The 16,708-nt window shown below is 37.3% G+C and overlaps 1 protein-coding gene across 2 annotated transcripts in view; it reads right to left on the reverse strand.

The window, feature by feature from the left end:
* Positions 1–427: 427 nt before the first annotated feature.
* The window catches only part of TRIM24 (tripartite motif containing 24), a 65,323-nt gene continuing 49,042 nt past the window's right edge, over positions 428–16,708 (reverse strand). Inside the window, exons 11-19 of one of the 2 annotated variants that reach the window (XM_074582080.1) lie at positions 15,805–15,984; positions 13,848–13,983; positions 12,622–12,694; positions 11,084–11,252; positions 10,209–10,522; positions 7,360–7,492; positions 5,905–5,979; positions 4,415–4,561; positions 430–3,320 (exon numbers count right to left, since the gene is read on the reverse strand). In XM_074582080.1, the coding sequence (XP_074438181.1) occupies positions 3,111–3,320; positions 4,415–4,561; positions 5,905–5,979; positions 7,360–7,492; positions 10,209–10,522; positions 11,084–11,252; positions 12,622–12,694; positions 13,848–13,983; positions 15,805–15,984 (1,437 nt within the window). In that variant the 3' untranslated portion in view covers positions 430–3,110. Of the gene's footprint in view, positions 3,321–4,414; positions 4,562–5,904; positions 5,980–7,359; positions 7,493–10,208; positions 10,523–11,083; positions 11,253–12,621; positions 12,695–13,847; positions 13,984–15,804; positions 15,985–16,708 lie in introns of both variants that reach the window. The other variant, XM_074582089.1, reaches the window with a different exon arrangement.

The following is a 16,708-nucleotide window of genomic DNA, read 5'->3' on the forward strand; positions in this document are numbered from 1 at the left end:
CTGGGGACTTAACTCAATAGCATTATTATCTTCATTGCTACAAATAAGAGTTATAAGCTCCAGCTGCTGGCCTTTACACAAACAAGTCAAAAGGATGGAAAATTAAAAATCTGCAGAACTGGTTGTGTACTCAGAGAAGCCACCATTAGATCTTAAATTCAACTTGCTAACTCTTATCTCGTGCTCATTTCAGAGATTACGTTTGTGTAGGCCGTCATTCAGGGATTGCTGAACGTCTTGTCCAAAGGCCTCACACAGTACAGGCATCCAAGCCATGCAAAAATTTAGACACATAATGTAAAACCTCTTTTAACATAGCAATATTTAGTTCTGTGGTTCCAGGCAATAGATGTGCTCCTTAAAGATAGGTCTAAATGAACCAGCTAAATAAGAAGTATATAAGTAAATTTTTGTGAAATCTAGATAACGACATTTAAAAAGCGTATCTGCTCTTGTTTCAGTTTATTATGACAGCATCAGTCCTCTCAAAGCAGTCATGGCGATTGCCAATCAGAGGAGAGACCTTTTGGACATATCCAAATGCATATTATTTTCCCCTGTATCCGTTTCTGTTGGTTTTTCATGTGCATTTTATTAATTTTATGTCTTTTTTTTCTTTTCCCTTTTTAGCAAGTAAAATGAAAGTGAGCGTTTGATGTTGGATTGGGGAGGAAAGAAAAATAAACCTTTGGAATCTGTCATTTCCTGTGAGCTGCATTTGATGTTGATTGCTTCTCCATACCATTTCCATTATTAAAAATTGTTATTGAACAGCATAAGAGCTATGATTTGTATAGGCAAATGGCAAATTTCTCAAGGACGTTCCCTTTCTTATGATTCAAGAAATAGATGCCTTCTACCTGTCCTGTGAAGTGAGATGAAGGCTCTTTACTACTAGTGCTATTACTAGTGACATTACACACACAGAGGAAAAAAAAAAAAAAGAAAAAAATAAACCAAAAAACTAAAAAGGGAAACAGCCACCAAAAGGGGGGAAAATACATAAAGTAGATACAGTTTTTGCCACAGCAGCTTGAAAAAATATAGTACTTCCCTTTAAAGACAATTTCTGAAGATTCTTAGACATTCAAGACGACAAAATGAAAGCTGAGTCAGATTTTTCCAGTGGATTATTTAGACAGAGACATTTTCAAACAGTTTACAGCAGACAGATAAGTAACTGGACTGCAGGAGTACATCTACACTCCTCTCCCCAGAATTTTCCACTGGGAGAACACCTTGAACGTGAAGCTGTGTAGGTGTCTTAACTTCAGCTCGAAATGCACTAAGCCTCCTAATAAATCTGTGCTCACAACTTACGGTTCAGTGAAACACGCAGCATCTTCCTCTGGAAGCACCGTTAAACTTGGTGGCAGTGTCTCTAGGTGACAGGGTACTTAAGACTCCTAGGCACTGTTAGATCTTTAAGACTTCAAATGTTGCAATGGCAGTGCCTCTTATTTCTTAAGCCTGTGCTACTGTAGTGCGCACTGATCACGCCTGTTTTGTTAGAATGATTTCCCCTCACCATCCTGCTGGGCTCCTTCACCTCTCTTCCTTTTTTTTCCTGGGTGTCTGGGATGGTAAAACTCCTGCTACAGGCAACTCTCTTCAGGCAGTAAGAGCTTTACACAAAAAAACAACAAACCCAAAATAAAGCAAACACACTCCCAAAAAATAAGGAAGGGAAAAGGGAAAAATAAATGGTTACTCTGGGCAGCTTAAAAATTAACCACGTGATCATGGCAGTATCTCATCTGGTGAGAAGCAAAAAAAAGGGCCTTTTTCTGTGTGCATATGTACACAGCAAGGAGGCACAAGCAGCACTTGTGTCTCGTCTCTTCAATGATCTCTCCACAGCACCACATCAGTGCTACACAGCAAGTCAAAAGCAGGCTTGTGTACGCTCAGATGTCTTCACAATTCCACCTGCAAAATTCTGGCACAATCGGAGCTCAATTAATCCAAAAGACTGCCTGCTCTCCTGAAAACTCAGTTTTCATTTAAGACGTCATAAATGAAGAGTATAAACCAATCATTGGAGCAACCATAAACAAGTACTTCTCTACCTCTTCAAGCTCTGAGGGCAGAAAACAACCATCTATATTGTTGTCAGTGCTTCTGGAAAGTAGCAGAACAAGAAGAGGTAATTCTTCCTCACCTTCTGGTGATTTTAACAGGGAAGGTTTGAAGTTCTTTTTTCTTTGCCTCTTCAAACTTGCGTACTTCCAAGTGAATAATGATGCTGGTTGCATTCTGACAACATATTTAGAAATTTCGAAAAATAACAAGGGCCTGCGGACAGAAAGGATGCTTTTTTCCCCCCTCTCTAAACATACACAAAGACTGACTGACAGTTGCAAGCAAACATCTTTCCCTTTGAGACTTTGACATCGACTCCATTAAACAGAGGCACATCAAACTTGAGACTCCTTTAAACAAAATAGTACAGAAACACCATTGTTTCTTGCCAGTGGTGAGCAAAATAGCACAATACAAAGTACTCTGTCCTTTCCTTCCTCCATTAAAAACTCTCAAACAAATTATTTTCTTTTTTTTAAAGTTCTTTTTAATACACTCTCCCTTACATTTTAAAATTACCAGTAACTTCTTTGGGGGCAACTACACTTTTGTTGTACCAGTCAATATTGCAGGACAATAATATTACACCATCTGTTTTCATGGCTTGTGTTAAATACAGTACAAAGAAATCAAATTATGGCCAGCCACATGCCTTTGGTAAAATTAAAAGTCTGGTGAGATCACATTTTTTTCAAACTCAGAAAGCCACATGTTGAACCCATGTAATGTTTTAAAGTTCAATTCTGTACAAACTTCTTTTCATTCTCAAAGTAAAGTTAAACAGCTGTCACCCCACGAAAGTGGCAATTTCTGTGCTGCTCCAGAAGTATGATGGAAGTTTGGAACTCCAGAAAAGCTCTCCATATGCCTTGATCTCCATTAGATTTGTGTTTCAAACAAGGGGTAGAAAGTCCAGTAAATATCCACAAACCTACAAGTCAAAGCAGTTGTGGTTTTTCCCCTTTTTACAATTAACAGTGATAAATATTCTTAGTTTTTAAAAAACGTTCCGCAGTAACACATACAGCTCATTTAAGCAACTGACGGTCTTCTCCTTTGAGGCGTTTTTTCCGGGGCTGCACAAAGTCATCATCCGAGTCATCAGTAAGTTCTGGATTATCTTTTTCACTCTGGCAGCTGGGTTGTACAGGGAACTTTCTCTCAGGATAAAGGTTGCTTAGAAGTTCTTCAAAGTACGCTTCAAGTTTCATGCCGGCATCGGCCACTTCTGAATCAGGCTGTGGGGTGAATTAACAACATCAATGCATCACAAAATAGCTTTATCCACAGATCACACTAGGTATCTTAGGTGCTTTTGCAAACTACAAAAAAATAAATCGGCAGTAAGAATGGCACCTGTGGAACACATGGTCCCAAAGAGCACAAGCCTGCAAAACAGAGGGCAAGGGTAGATATTTTGGCCAACACCCTCAACAACTTTCTTCTCTGATGGATTATCACAGAAGCCTATTGCAAAAGCCATACTGCCTGGGTTCTGAAAGCTGCATAGATTCTAAAAACTCTTAAATCCTGACTTTAAAAAAAAAAAAAAAAAAAAGTTGGGTTATACTGTGAAATACATAGGTATGCCTTCGGGGTGTTAAAGTATTTAGGAACGACTGCTTGAAATGCTAGAATTTCTGTAGCCTACAGACTTTTTTTCATTGCGGTGAAAAATATTACTAGGATAGATGATCATCATGACCTGGAAGACCAGGCAGTCCTGAACTCATTCATAGCCACCATGGCTGATCAGTTTCCTGAAGCGGAGGTCACCATGGCAGGAAGTATCAAAAGTGACGGGATGAGAACCTCACTGGGGCCACTCAGAGAAGCCTTTAATTCCCACTGTAATTCTCTCTCTTTTTGTGGTCCACTCGGTACCTGCATCCCTTTTTCACCATGTGTTCCCTTATGTGCAGTGAGGGATTAATAACAATCACTCAACAATACAACTAGAAATCACAAGGGTGAGTACAGACCTCCCAGAATGAAAATCCCACTCAATTTCAGATTTGAGGCAAGGAGGATTAAAACAATTTTTAAACCAAATGCCCACCATTAACTTCTACAATAAATAATTGTCCTATTCTTAACTTGCTGTCCTGCCATTCAGCTAGCTTGTTTGTTACAATCCTCCTTCCTCCTATGGAAGGATCTCCACTGCATAGTCTTCTAACACCACAGTAGTTTCAAATGTGATCTATGGTTTCACTGCAGCCTCACAATCAAAATAAGTTTCATACAATAAGTTCTTGTGTCGTAAGTTCTACCCCCACTGCAGTTTTCCTGAAAGCAACTAAGCCTACAAAACCAGATAAAAGCATCTAACCTCATTAAATTCAGCACAGTTTTGGAAAATCAGTCTGAAATCGGCCACAAAATCTTCCAGCTTTGTGTATGAATTGGTCACTTCAAGTCTTTTCTTGATGGTTGACAAGTCCATAGGCTTTTTGATTATTTTGTAGTAATCAGGAACCTAAATGGAGAATAGATTTTTTTTTTTTTTTTTTTTTTTACCAAATGCAGTCATGTTCATTATTTATTGTTTTATAAACCTTTAGCTCTGAGGGAGAGGGCAAGATTTAGTCACATCTTCAAAGTATAATTCTAAGATGTAAGAATTGTACTTTTTATATATATGCAGACAGTTTCTGGAGTAACAGTGACATATGCTAGTTTTGCTGGCTAAAATATACTCCTTCCAAAGCCTATTTTAAAATAAAAGAAAAACAAATAAAAACCCTACCTACATTGACTATATATGATAGAGCAACCGATTTGGGCATTATTTTTGGATGTAGTCAAATGAACCATCTATTAAGTTTCACTCTAAGGACCACCATATGACAACTTTGGCAACACACTCAAATGGAGATGGTATGTGGGTTGCTTAAAATTAATTTTGGTCATGAAATACGTCCTTGGAAATGGTGGAGTATTTCAGAGATATCAATGATTTTGGCACTCAAACTGTGGTTGTAGGATTAAGATTTATTCTTTCTTTAGAAAGAATTAGAAATCAGAAAATAAGATATGAAACCCAATGATGATATTTTTATACTTTTTTCCTAGATTCACATTTTAATGTGAATAATACTAAATGTGAATATAATACAAAATTCATATGAATTTAGTAATACATGACCATCATATGAGTATTAAATTAATCCCTTGTGCCATTTCTTATTAGACTTTGTGGAATGTTCTTCAGAATAAAAATTCTTATTCAAATTAAATAATCGGGGTGCATAGGAGCATATTACTTATTGATGAATTCTTTTCCCATTGGCTTGTATTGAAGAACATAAAAGAGGTACTTTTCATCTGATCATGCTAGTAAGTCTTTGTGTATCCTTGGACTTATAACGCACCCAGCTATTGTTTACCTTTTTAAACTAACACATTTCAAGCTAATAATAAGAAATTCAATTTCATATTACTAATATGGAGTACCTTAATTTTCAAAATCAGGTAATTTAAAAAAAAAAAACAAAAACAAACAACCCAATTCACTTTTTTACTGATATCACTCAACATTGTGAAATCAGCAGACCGTGTTAGAGCTTACATTTTGTGTCTATTTTTGAAGTATTCAGTAACATCAGTTCTTGTGGAATTTTACTAGGAAAACCCTTTCCAACCCAATGTTTCAAATTTTAACTCCCCTTCAGTTAGTTCTAATAAAATTAAACATGTTTAATACACTCAATGTCTGGGAAACTTAACTTCCCAATCTGGACCGTGATAGGACATAAAAATGCCACCAGAAACTTGCCAATTATGCTACTAACATAAAATGGAAAGAAGTGAAGTACATACTGTGGGAGGAACCGGATCTTGAAAAGCAAGACTCATTTCATGACAGTAGAGGTATAGCAGCAGTCTTTCACACTTCTGTGTCAAGAAAAATAGATACCCAAGTAATTAGAGGATCCTACGTGATTTGTTCTAAAATAACAAACTACAGAGAATACAAAACAGATGCTCAGTACTCCCCAGCCCCTAAGCAGAAAAGTGAGCACAGGAACTGTGTTTGGAAGCAACATTAACTGTCATAACTAGTGGCCTACAGTATTCCTTCTCTGCAACAGATATATCATTATCAACTTTCAAATGCGTGCTATGAAACCTCATACAATTACTAACAGCGTTATTCATAATTTGCTGAGCCCAGCATACATTCCAGGGAATAAAAAAGCATGTGTGGCTCCTAGTGCTTTACAAATATTCAGAAACAGCAGTAGTATTTTTCCCGATCTGGGTATAACCGCTCTGTAACTGCAAAGCCTACAGTGCTTTCTGTTAGCAGCAGGAAGGAATATCTTTTCTTTGTGTATCCAAATATATTAAACTGGATCTTGAACCTTGAAAGAGATTCTAAAAACAGTTTCGTGTGATTTTATGCTTGCTGATCCCTTATCAGAATATTTACAGGACTTATCTTACATTTTTATAACTTACATTTAAAGCAAAATGCAAACAGGGCTAGATTTTTTCCTTTTAGACAGCAGCACATATAAATAATGGTTCTACAGGTAGACTAAGACCCCAAATAAAATGCTAATTTCAGTGTATTTAGACAAGTTGCCAACTGAAACCAAGTAAAACACTGCTGAAAGTTCCCGGTGCAGCTCAAAACTCAAAAAAGGCAAGAAACCCCCCAAAACCTCAAGAATCCAAAAGATTCTGTCAAGCAGTTCAACCGTCTGCTCAAAGGCTTTTTTTTTTTTTTTAACTCTGAAGTTTAAGGGAAAAACAAAAGTTGGAGACCCACTGCTTGCTTTGTAACTTTTCCATCAGAACATTTCAAGCTGCAAAAGGACAGCAGTTATACCCAGTGACTTGTGTTAATCTCTGCAGGATCAATATTGCATCTCTCTATATATTCATTGTGAATGAGCTACCTTAATTTTTTCAAAGGATGTTGACAAAGTGCTTTAAAGACTAAAACCATTAGTTGATAATGTCAATCTATGCCAAATTTGGAAAGCACAAACGGAGAAAAAAAAAAAATCTCAATGCAAGGGCTCTGTGTACGAGAGCTCTGTTAGAAACAGCACTCGGTAATTCCTACAACACCGTCTCAGTTTGGAGCACCAGATCACAACCGCTTCTCAGACATCCAGCGTGTGTTTTCAGCATGTTCACACGAAGGCAGCCTTGATCTCAGATATTATTTAAAAACTTAATTCTCATTTTTTACCACCACTTTTTAAAATACGCATACATTTCAGAATACAAGAAGCAGCAAGACAGTACTCATTTTATCCTTACCCTACGGTCTATTGGCGCCAAACCCACAGTGTCGTCCAATTTTCTTTTTTCAGAGCTGTGAGCGGGTTTATCACAGTCATATTCAACTTCTGGCTTGGACAAATCCCGACAGAATGTACAAATCCACTCTCCACTAAAGAGGACAAACAGACACATTGACCTCAGTGATGTAACACACTCTTGACAAAAGGCTTTCCACATATTTCTGGATAAGCTCCTCATTTGCGGGATGTTTTTTTCTGCATCGCGTGTTGTGTTGGTGGTGTCTTTTTTAAACGCTACAAAAGGCAGAGACTGCTGGTAAAGATGCTTTCTTAGAACTTTGTTTCCTTTTTAATGGCACTGGCGTCATTTAAGGTATCATAACAGAAAAATGGTTTGTCATAAAAGAAAAATGGTGTCTGCCTTTTTAAGTACTGAACTTTTTCACTTGAGCTCACAGGATTCAACCAAAGGACTATTAAGAGTTCCATTTCCTAACTACAGAGAGACTGAAGGAATCGTATAGGCCAAAGGGAAGGAAAAGCGTTATGCTACATGGTGAGAACTATATATTCTCTCCACAAGCTTGATCTACAACATATTATTAACTCCATATAGATTACCCTCGACAAGGTTTTTTTGAAAACTGGAAATTCTTCACTCCCTAAAATTTTGAACTGTTCACAATTGTATCAGTTAATTTAGGAAAACCCTATGGATTTACGTAAAAGCATAAGATTATGAGAAAATTAGTTCTGCTTACTGATTCTCTAATACGATTTGTGAACCTCAAAGTTTTGAAAAACCTATAAAGAGATTATGTTTTTAATATAGTTCTCCACAACCATAGAAACATGCATGCTTGCAGTCAACCACAAGAGGGCTGAATTGTACTTCTTACATAGCAGACAGAATTCAGCAATACCCAGTTATGAGATCTAACTGCGTGTATTTATTTACTCAGAGGTCTGTTGTAATAATAATATCTTTGCAAATGGGAAATAGTTTCCAAAGTACCTTTTAATTCATTTTGGTAGTAAGGCAGAAGACTTTCCAAGTTAACAAAAAAATCTTACTGGTTTTTATTCAGAGTAATCCAAAGATTTCCACCATCTGTTAGTCGTAGCATAGAGTACTGAATAATGGGCATCTTTCTTCAAAGAGACTTTTATCTTTTACTGTCTTAAGTTGATGGAGTTCTTTATATGACACTGTCACCTCTGTGCCTGGACTAGCATCACAGAAATGACGTGGCAGATATACAAAAACAGATACAGGCCATGATCTAAATATCATATGATACAAGAAAACAGGAAACATGAAAGACGGCGGAATGATGCATTTAAATATCCAAGAATCAGAAAGTGTGGTGCATTGGAGTGAAGGAAAAAAGATGCAGTGACGTTGTAAATATATAGGGGAAATTGATCTATCCACCTGAAGCAAGAACAAAAAGCAATCATGAAAGAAGTAGACTGACAATGCTGATACAATAATAAAGGAATTATTTTGTGCGTTTGAACAAACTAATGCTAAGAGACCAAAGTTTGTTAAGCAGAGTGTTTGTTACAGCTGAAAAAAAACCCAAAAAAACACAAAATGAGAACAAAAACCTGACACATACATCAGAAGCCAGGAGAAAAATTAAGCTAACCATGGCTCTGAAGTCCAGGAACACTTGTATTAATACGCACTTTTACAGCTCTGAGCACTTGTCAGAAAAGTTGGTTTTGGCTCCCTTGCCCCTCCCCTGGACATCATCATCTCAGTTTCCACAGAATGATCCAGTAAAAAAGAAAAATTTTAAATACTTATTCTTGGAGCTTTGCTTTTAATAGAAACAAAGGCTTGTAAATATAGTTTATACCTGCTTAAAGATTTTTTTTTTATTGTCAGAAAGGCACAAATTTTTATTAGTTTAAGTGCCTGCTGTAACTTTACTGGGTTTTGCTTATGGCACAAAGCTGTAACATAAAATCGTATTTTATTTAAAAAAAAACCCCAAATGTAATTTGAAGTTTCAAAAGGGAAAAGAGTAGATATGCTTGCAGAAGTACGCTTGTTCAGAGTACCACAGAGACGATGAATGTACTAAACTAAGTTGCTATCCAAATGTTTTACACCAGCAAACTATGCTGATATTTAATAAGAAAAACCTAATATTTACAAAAGCATTAAACAATGAACATGTTATGACAGATGTTTCTATCCTTTAATACTAATAAGCTTAATGCGTGGCATTTCCGAGTTGGAACACTGCAAAATGCCATTTATTTTAACCAAAGACACTAATTCCAGAAGCGAATGACAATTAAGACTGTATTTTGAAAATCAAGAAACTGAGTAGCTGTTTTGTAACAGCCAATCAAGAAAACCTACTGCTTATTTCAACGTTGAACAAGATGCTACCACAAGACGTCAGTCACTATATCCCATGCTTGGACTGTAGTCATGTTTAGCACTACAGAAAGTAATATATTTAATACTATATTAGCTTAGATTTTTCTTTAAAGTTGTTGTTTGTTACAATTATTATTGTTATCACTATTAAAGAAATGTAAATTTTTTCTGTCACTCTTAAAACATTTTATAACAGATTGGTAATTCTGTGGCCCAATTTCAGTAATAGATGCCCTTGATATAAGTGATCTTGCTTAACTGCCAAATAAGTGAAGAGTTTTATTGTTGTGGCTGCAAACCTCTAAATTTAAACTGGAGTTTCAATGCAAATTCCAATTTTCTGGATTCAAGACTTCAAAGAAGACACTGCTTCCTTGGAGGCTGAAACTTCTTGTACTACGTTTCACGAAACAAAGCTTATGTCTTTTAATCCAAGTTTAGATGGAATTGAAGGGGTCATTAATTACCTTGGAAAGCTCTTCAATGTAGGGACATGACAAGAAAGATGGAATACTTTGGGACACTTCTCACAGCAAAGGAGCTCCCCTCCATTTTGACATACGGCACACCAATCCTCATTGGGATCATCCTCTTTTCTGCCCTCCCCGATGTGGGGGGGGCCTATCCATCCTGTCTTCCCACTGGATGTGTTCTCCTGCAGTATCCCTGGTTGATCATCTGTGCTGTCCGGCGCATCTGTTCTTAAGACAGCTTCATCAGAAGTGGAATTATGATTGCTATCTAACAGCAATGAAGTAAGGATGCTTCTTGAAAAGGTGGCCTGTAAGAAGAAACAAAGGAAGACAGATTTTAATATTTATGTGAATTTACATGACCCTAATGACAAGTAAACTGACCAGAGTAACAAATTTATATGCAAGCAGCCATACAACTTGCAACATGCAAAAATTACTATCGTACTATAGCACCAGGCAACTAAACACTAGAAATTAGCTATGAAAGACTATTTATTGCTTATTGCTCCAGTAATAAAAAATAATGCCCCCAAAGTCTAGCAACCTTATATATGCATATTAATGCACTATGATTTGTAACACTTCCTAGCATCACATGAAAATTTGATGTTTGCAAGCTATTTCCTGCCTTCCCAGGTTTTCAATGGATAAAAGCAGTCTGATCATGCTAGTTAACTAATTGAATTGGCAGCAGAACTAGTCTGATTCTGAATTTCACCTCTTCCTTTTATGCCAGTATCTTCAGCTTTTCAGTATTCCCCTGAAAAAGTCCCCAACAGAATATCAGTAAATTACTTTATTCCCCATAAATACAAAATACCCTCCCCACCAAAGAGAAAGGAGATCTTTATAACTGTTAATATTACATTCCGAGGCCGGGATTCCTCATCTGTTTCTTGCTTCACTATAACAATTGGGAAATCAAAGTTCTCATTTGATGCACTTGACTCCTGTTTAATTCTGATCGGCTCCAACATAACAACTGGGACTTTATGCGTAGAATCAGCTCCTGGTGGCCTGCTGGAGGAGCCAGAACTGTAAATGACAGAAAAAAAGTAGGAAAAAATGAAAATTAAGAGTCAGAACGGGATGCCTTTTTACACTGATGCTTTCCGAGACCTCAGGAAGCTGATCTATTTTGCTTCTTTTGAGTCCTGAGCACTACGGTATTAATTCTATAGAACACAACATCCAAGCTTATTTCCTTTGATGTACATTGCAAAGACATTACAAAATCGGAAAATTTTAATGCTGCAGTTCCAGAACCAGAGAATTACTCATGGTTTGACTTCCCATTAGTGCAAGATTTGCAAATAATCTCCATTTCTTTTAGGTCATACACAAACAAGCACTTCCACTGAAGATCATTCCACTTTGGAAGAGATGCAGCTGGATTTTGGGGAAGGCCAATGTTTCTCCAGAGCTGAACTGATCATTGTAAACCACTCAAGCGAATAGGCCAGATAAAACACATATTTACATTATCTTGAAAGAGTTTCTTACAGTCTTGCAGCTCTATCAAAACTAGGGCCCCACTTTTAGAACTAGATCTGTCTTTTTTCATGTGTTCAGTCATAACAGGATGGACAACTAAACTCAAAAATATCAGCTTTTTTTTTAATAATAAAGAATTTTAACAAAATTAATTCAAGCAGCAGTGGATCGAATCACATTTTTATAAATGCAAGTAAAAAACTCTTCAGACAAACTTTTAAACAGTTCATAAGGGTCCTTCACAGAATTTACTGTGTAAATGGAATAGAGCAAAAGGTATTCTATATTAAAAAGCACCTGCATTTCCAATTCAAGTAGGATGAATGTCATCTGATTTTTCTCTGCATGAAAAATTAATCTCATGTCAGATGTATGCCCTAATTTATTGGAACACATTAATGGATCTGCACTCTTCAAACAACATTGTGTAAATCTATTTGTTCATTAATATTCCATCACTAAGGGATAAAAACATTTGTGTAGACTCTCAGTAGATATCTAATGCTTACTTAACTAACTGTATTATGGCAGAAGTCTTAATAACTCTCTCTGTAACATCATTTCCTTGAATCTGAAGTCATTTATAGTTCCACGAGGACTTTCAATATGCAACTTTCTCCTTTAGCCGATTTTTCTGAATTTAAAACCTAATTTAGAATTTGCATTCTTTTAATAATGCCAACCTAGCCATCATTTACAGAGTTAATATATTTTTAGATGTGCTATTAATACATTACGAATGAAATTACTACTTTTAGAACGCAAAGAGTGCTGTAATAACCATCAGGCCTGGACTGTTAGCAGAGAAGGTGAGGCAAATTGACTTCTACATGCATTAATGAGAGAAGAGACTGAGACATGTTCTATGGAGGTGGAAGTTACATTTTCTTCTCTCCCACTCTTTCCTTACCTCTCTCTGCTGCCAACACTGGAGGCACTGGGTGAACGGATTGGAGGGTGTATGTTTGTCACACTGACTCCTCCTAGGATAGAAGAATCAGATTAGAACAAAACACGGGTCTGTGCCAAGTCTGAGATGAGACTCAGAGAAGTCCATAAGTTTTGGGAAAAAATTCTGCCACAGTGGCATTTATTTAACCCATATTTCATCTAATATAAATTAATGAGGATGAAAAACATGGGATAATACTGCAAGGAGAGGACTAAAAAAGGGCCCACTGCATGTAAGCAGGCTGATGGGTCAGTACCTTCGCCTGGCTGCCCCCTCCATCTGATCACTGCAGTTTGTTTTTGTCTTACGTTGTTAAATTCTAGCAGATCTCTCAGGAAATCTGCTAGGAAACTTCAAGCCAGATGAGCTGGCGAGTAGAAAGAAGTCTGGGGGCCAGATATGAGAGAGACCAAAGGTCTGGGGACCAGAGAGTCGAAAGACTTGTGAAGGACATTTTTGCTGAGCATTAGTCCTGCGAAAGCAGAGTGGGCTGTTTGTGCTGTCTGTGAATGCATTATCTGCCTATTTCAGCTCATCTGCCCAACCATGTGAACGCCATGTGAGTGCACGAACGTTGCATGAGCGCTTATTGGGAATTCACGCTCACGTAGCCTCACCACAGGCCGGACTGGGAAAAGGGAGTAAGGAGCAGCTGCTGATTGCCACCAGGCATGGTGACAGGAATCCCCTGGGTCCTTCAAGTCCACCACATTTAGCTACCCATAATAATAACTTCTCTGGTAAATGTGTGTCAGTGCTGCAGAACCTTTCCAGTGAAAAAGATTTTCTAATAGCCAAGTTGAACTCCCCAAGGCACCACTTGTAGCCACTGTCTCCTGTTACATCCTATTTTGCTTTTTCAAATACTTGTCTCTTATCATAGCTTCTAGGTTTTAATTTGGTGTGAGTGCCATTTTTCCATGGATTTCTATACCATTTGCTAAAATCTGTTATGTTTTTCCCTCCATATTTTTAAGATCTGTCCATTTATTTTTGTTCACAGTGCTACAATATTGTCCCATCTTTACCTCCTACTAGGGTTTCCACAACTTTGCCTTCACTTTCATATTTCTCATCTTTGATATGAAATAGAAGTAATTAATTCTGATACCAGTGTTAACATTGCCACTTTGGATTTTACCATTACACCACTTAAACAGAAAATTGCACCACATTCCAATTACCTGAGAGGCCTGGCGACGGTACCGATGAATTTGGTGACTGCACAGTTCTGTTTGAAGGGGGTTTTGGCTGATTCTGCTCTGCAGTGCCATCCTTCCTTACAACATTATCCAGTGTGATGTTTCCTGAACAATCAATCTAAAAGGTGGGGAAAAGAGGGGAAACAGTTAGTATGGGGAAGGAAAAAAAAAACCCACAACAACGCCCCCCCCCAAACAACAACAAAACCCCACACTTCTGCCATACTGTTACTTTGAAGTTGAAGACCAAAATGCTATCCAAAAAGTGCAGTGATTACTTTAAAACAGGTCATCTTGTTTTTCTCTAAAAAGAAAAGAAATGGCCAAATCCAGACAGTACTTTAAGATCAGATGATTCTGTAAGTGCCAGTTTTTCTCCATCAGCTACAGAAGGCTTACATCAGACAGGTAGTTTTCACACACTGAAGCATGAGATGAATTTTTATCTCCACTCCTTCTTTTGACATGCTCACATTATATACTCTAAAAAAAGGTAATAGGAGATACACAAACTACCCCTTAATCCACTACTGTTTAACGGGACTGGAAGAACCTAAAGGACATTCAATTTCATCTGTCCCACATACCTTCTGGGCAGGGGCCATGCATATTGACTGAAAATGCAAACAGCAAACCAACACTTGTTCTTTCCACCCACAGTCCAGGCCAGACAACTGAACTCTGTTTTAGGGACTCCCAATTTACCATTCTAACTATCTGCAAAAATTACACAATCTGGTTTGATCAAGAGAAATGACCTTTTGAAATGTTAGGGTTTTTGCAATACATAAGATCATGTTTGATAAGAAAATAGGTCACTTTGGTATCAGTTTCCTTAGTTATCCAGACACCTCACAAGTCCACTGTTATCAACTGCATTGACCACTGACATTTCCATTTATAAGCTAGACTTATCCGAAGTGGATGCACAAGCCTCTGCTAGGTCAGCATATTTGCAGTGATTTGGGCCATGTATCTTAATAGCATAAACGTAACCATATACAAGCAGAAGAGTTCATAATACTCTGCTCAAAAATCAGTATGCTAAAATGTCTCACAGACTCAATAGTTCATGATCGTGTTGTGTAGTTCACCTTTTAACTCTGACAGATACTGTGATTCTGTACTCTATGTAAAAAATATAACACTTTTATCTGAGAGTTTATTGGTGAGAACGAAATGCAAGTGAGAGAAACAGGGAGTAACAGCAAATTATGACTAGAAAACCATGACATCTCAGCTACCGACAAACATTAGACCACAAAAATAGGCTCAGCAGTTAATTGAAAGAATAAAGTCAACCGACTAAAACTCAACATGGACCTCTGACAAACATGTATCAGAAGAAACTACGAAAGAGAAGTTTAGAAGCTTAAGAAAAGATGATCTTACGATGCTCCTTACGTAAATATCCCATTACGATGGGATATCACCATCCCAAAGGCATGTTCTAAATAAACGAAGAAAAGAAGTACCAAAAGGAAAAGATATATGGAATATATCCAGTATACCAACAATTAATATCTACCTAAGATAGCCCCTTCAATGAGTTAAAAATGTATTTAAAAAATGTTAAAAATTTACCATAAATACCATCAGCAAACAGTGCTATCTATGGACACTGGTAAACGAAAGCTAACTCATTTTTATTAGTATCATTATGGGAGGTGACGGAAAAATATGCAACATCCAAATAAACAAGTCAATTACAATTACAACCTGCAATGTTATTTTTCTTAGTTGTCCTAACAGCTGTCTCCCAGAACAGTTCTGAATACTAACAGCAAAATGTAGGCAATCCTCCATTGCTGTTTTCTGGAACTGTCTCCTTTTGACAAACAGAGCGAGAATTTCAGTCTAGAAGGTTTCTACTTCTCACAAACATTAAGACTTACTTCAAAATAGAACCCACAAAACATCGCTCTTATGTCACACTTACATCAGGAAGAGATGGTAGATTGTAGGAGCTACCCACTGGAGAACTCAGATCTATCACTGGGGGACCGTACGTCTTCCCATCACATCCTACAGCACTCGTGACTGTGGGGCTGGATGGAGTAGATGTTGTGCTGCTTGCAGTTGAAAGGGGAGTTGAAGTTTGTCCACTGCCGATCTGCCACTGAAAAGAAAAGAGGATAATCCACAATTCAGCACTATTTTTTTCAACAGATCACATCGACTGCACATACTGGTTCTAAATCAGCAGTTAAACAAGAAGCTTAGTTCAGGAAGCTGAATTCAAACATAAAATCCTGATTTACTCTGAAGTTACCCAATTTCAAGAACCAATCTTACAAGACAAGGGAAGATGACACCTAGTTGAAAACTATGAATAGAAGAAATGAATGTCAATTCTTAAATTCAAAGCTGTATCTCAATGTTAAGTATCTATTAATATTTCATGGTGCATTGACAGTGTTGTGGGAGAAATGTAACAGTTTCAGTGAAATAAAAGCATTACAGATAATAGGCTGAATGCACAACTGCTCCAGTGCTTTATTAAGTAAATAGCTATAGTGTCACTTGGACGCCACCAAGTATTTGATGTTGTGCTTCCCCTTAACAACTTAAAGTGATTAAGAATTTGAAATGCTGACTGGATCTCCACCCACATATACATTTAACACCATAATATGAAGTGCACAGTCAAGTTAGACTAAATTTCTTTCTCATTTAGGCATACGCAGTTTTCAATTACTTTAATGGAATTTCATGGCCACCATAAGCAAAATTTTACTCTGCTCAATTCCTTTTTAGTCAGTCATTCTGTTTACTGGTTTCTACTGTCAGAAAGACAGCAGGTCGAGGGAGGTAATTCTACCTCTACGCCGCTCTGGTGAGAC

The sequence above is a fragment of the Larus michahellis genome, chromosome 1 (genome assembly GCF_964199755.1).
Source record: "Larus michahellis chromosome 1, bLarMic1.1, whole genome shotgun sequence".
Classification (NCBI taxonomy): Eukaryota; Metazoa; Chordata; class Aves; order Charadriiformes; family Laridae; genus Larus; species Larus michahellis.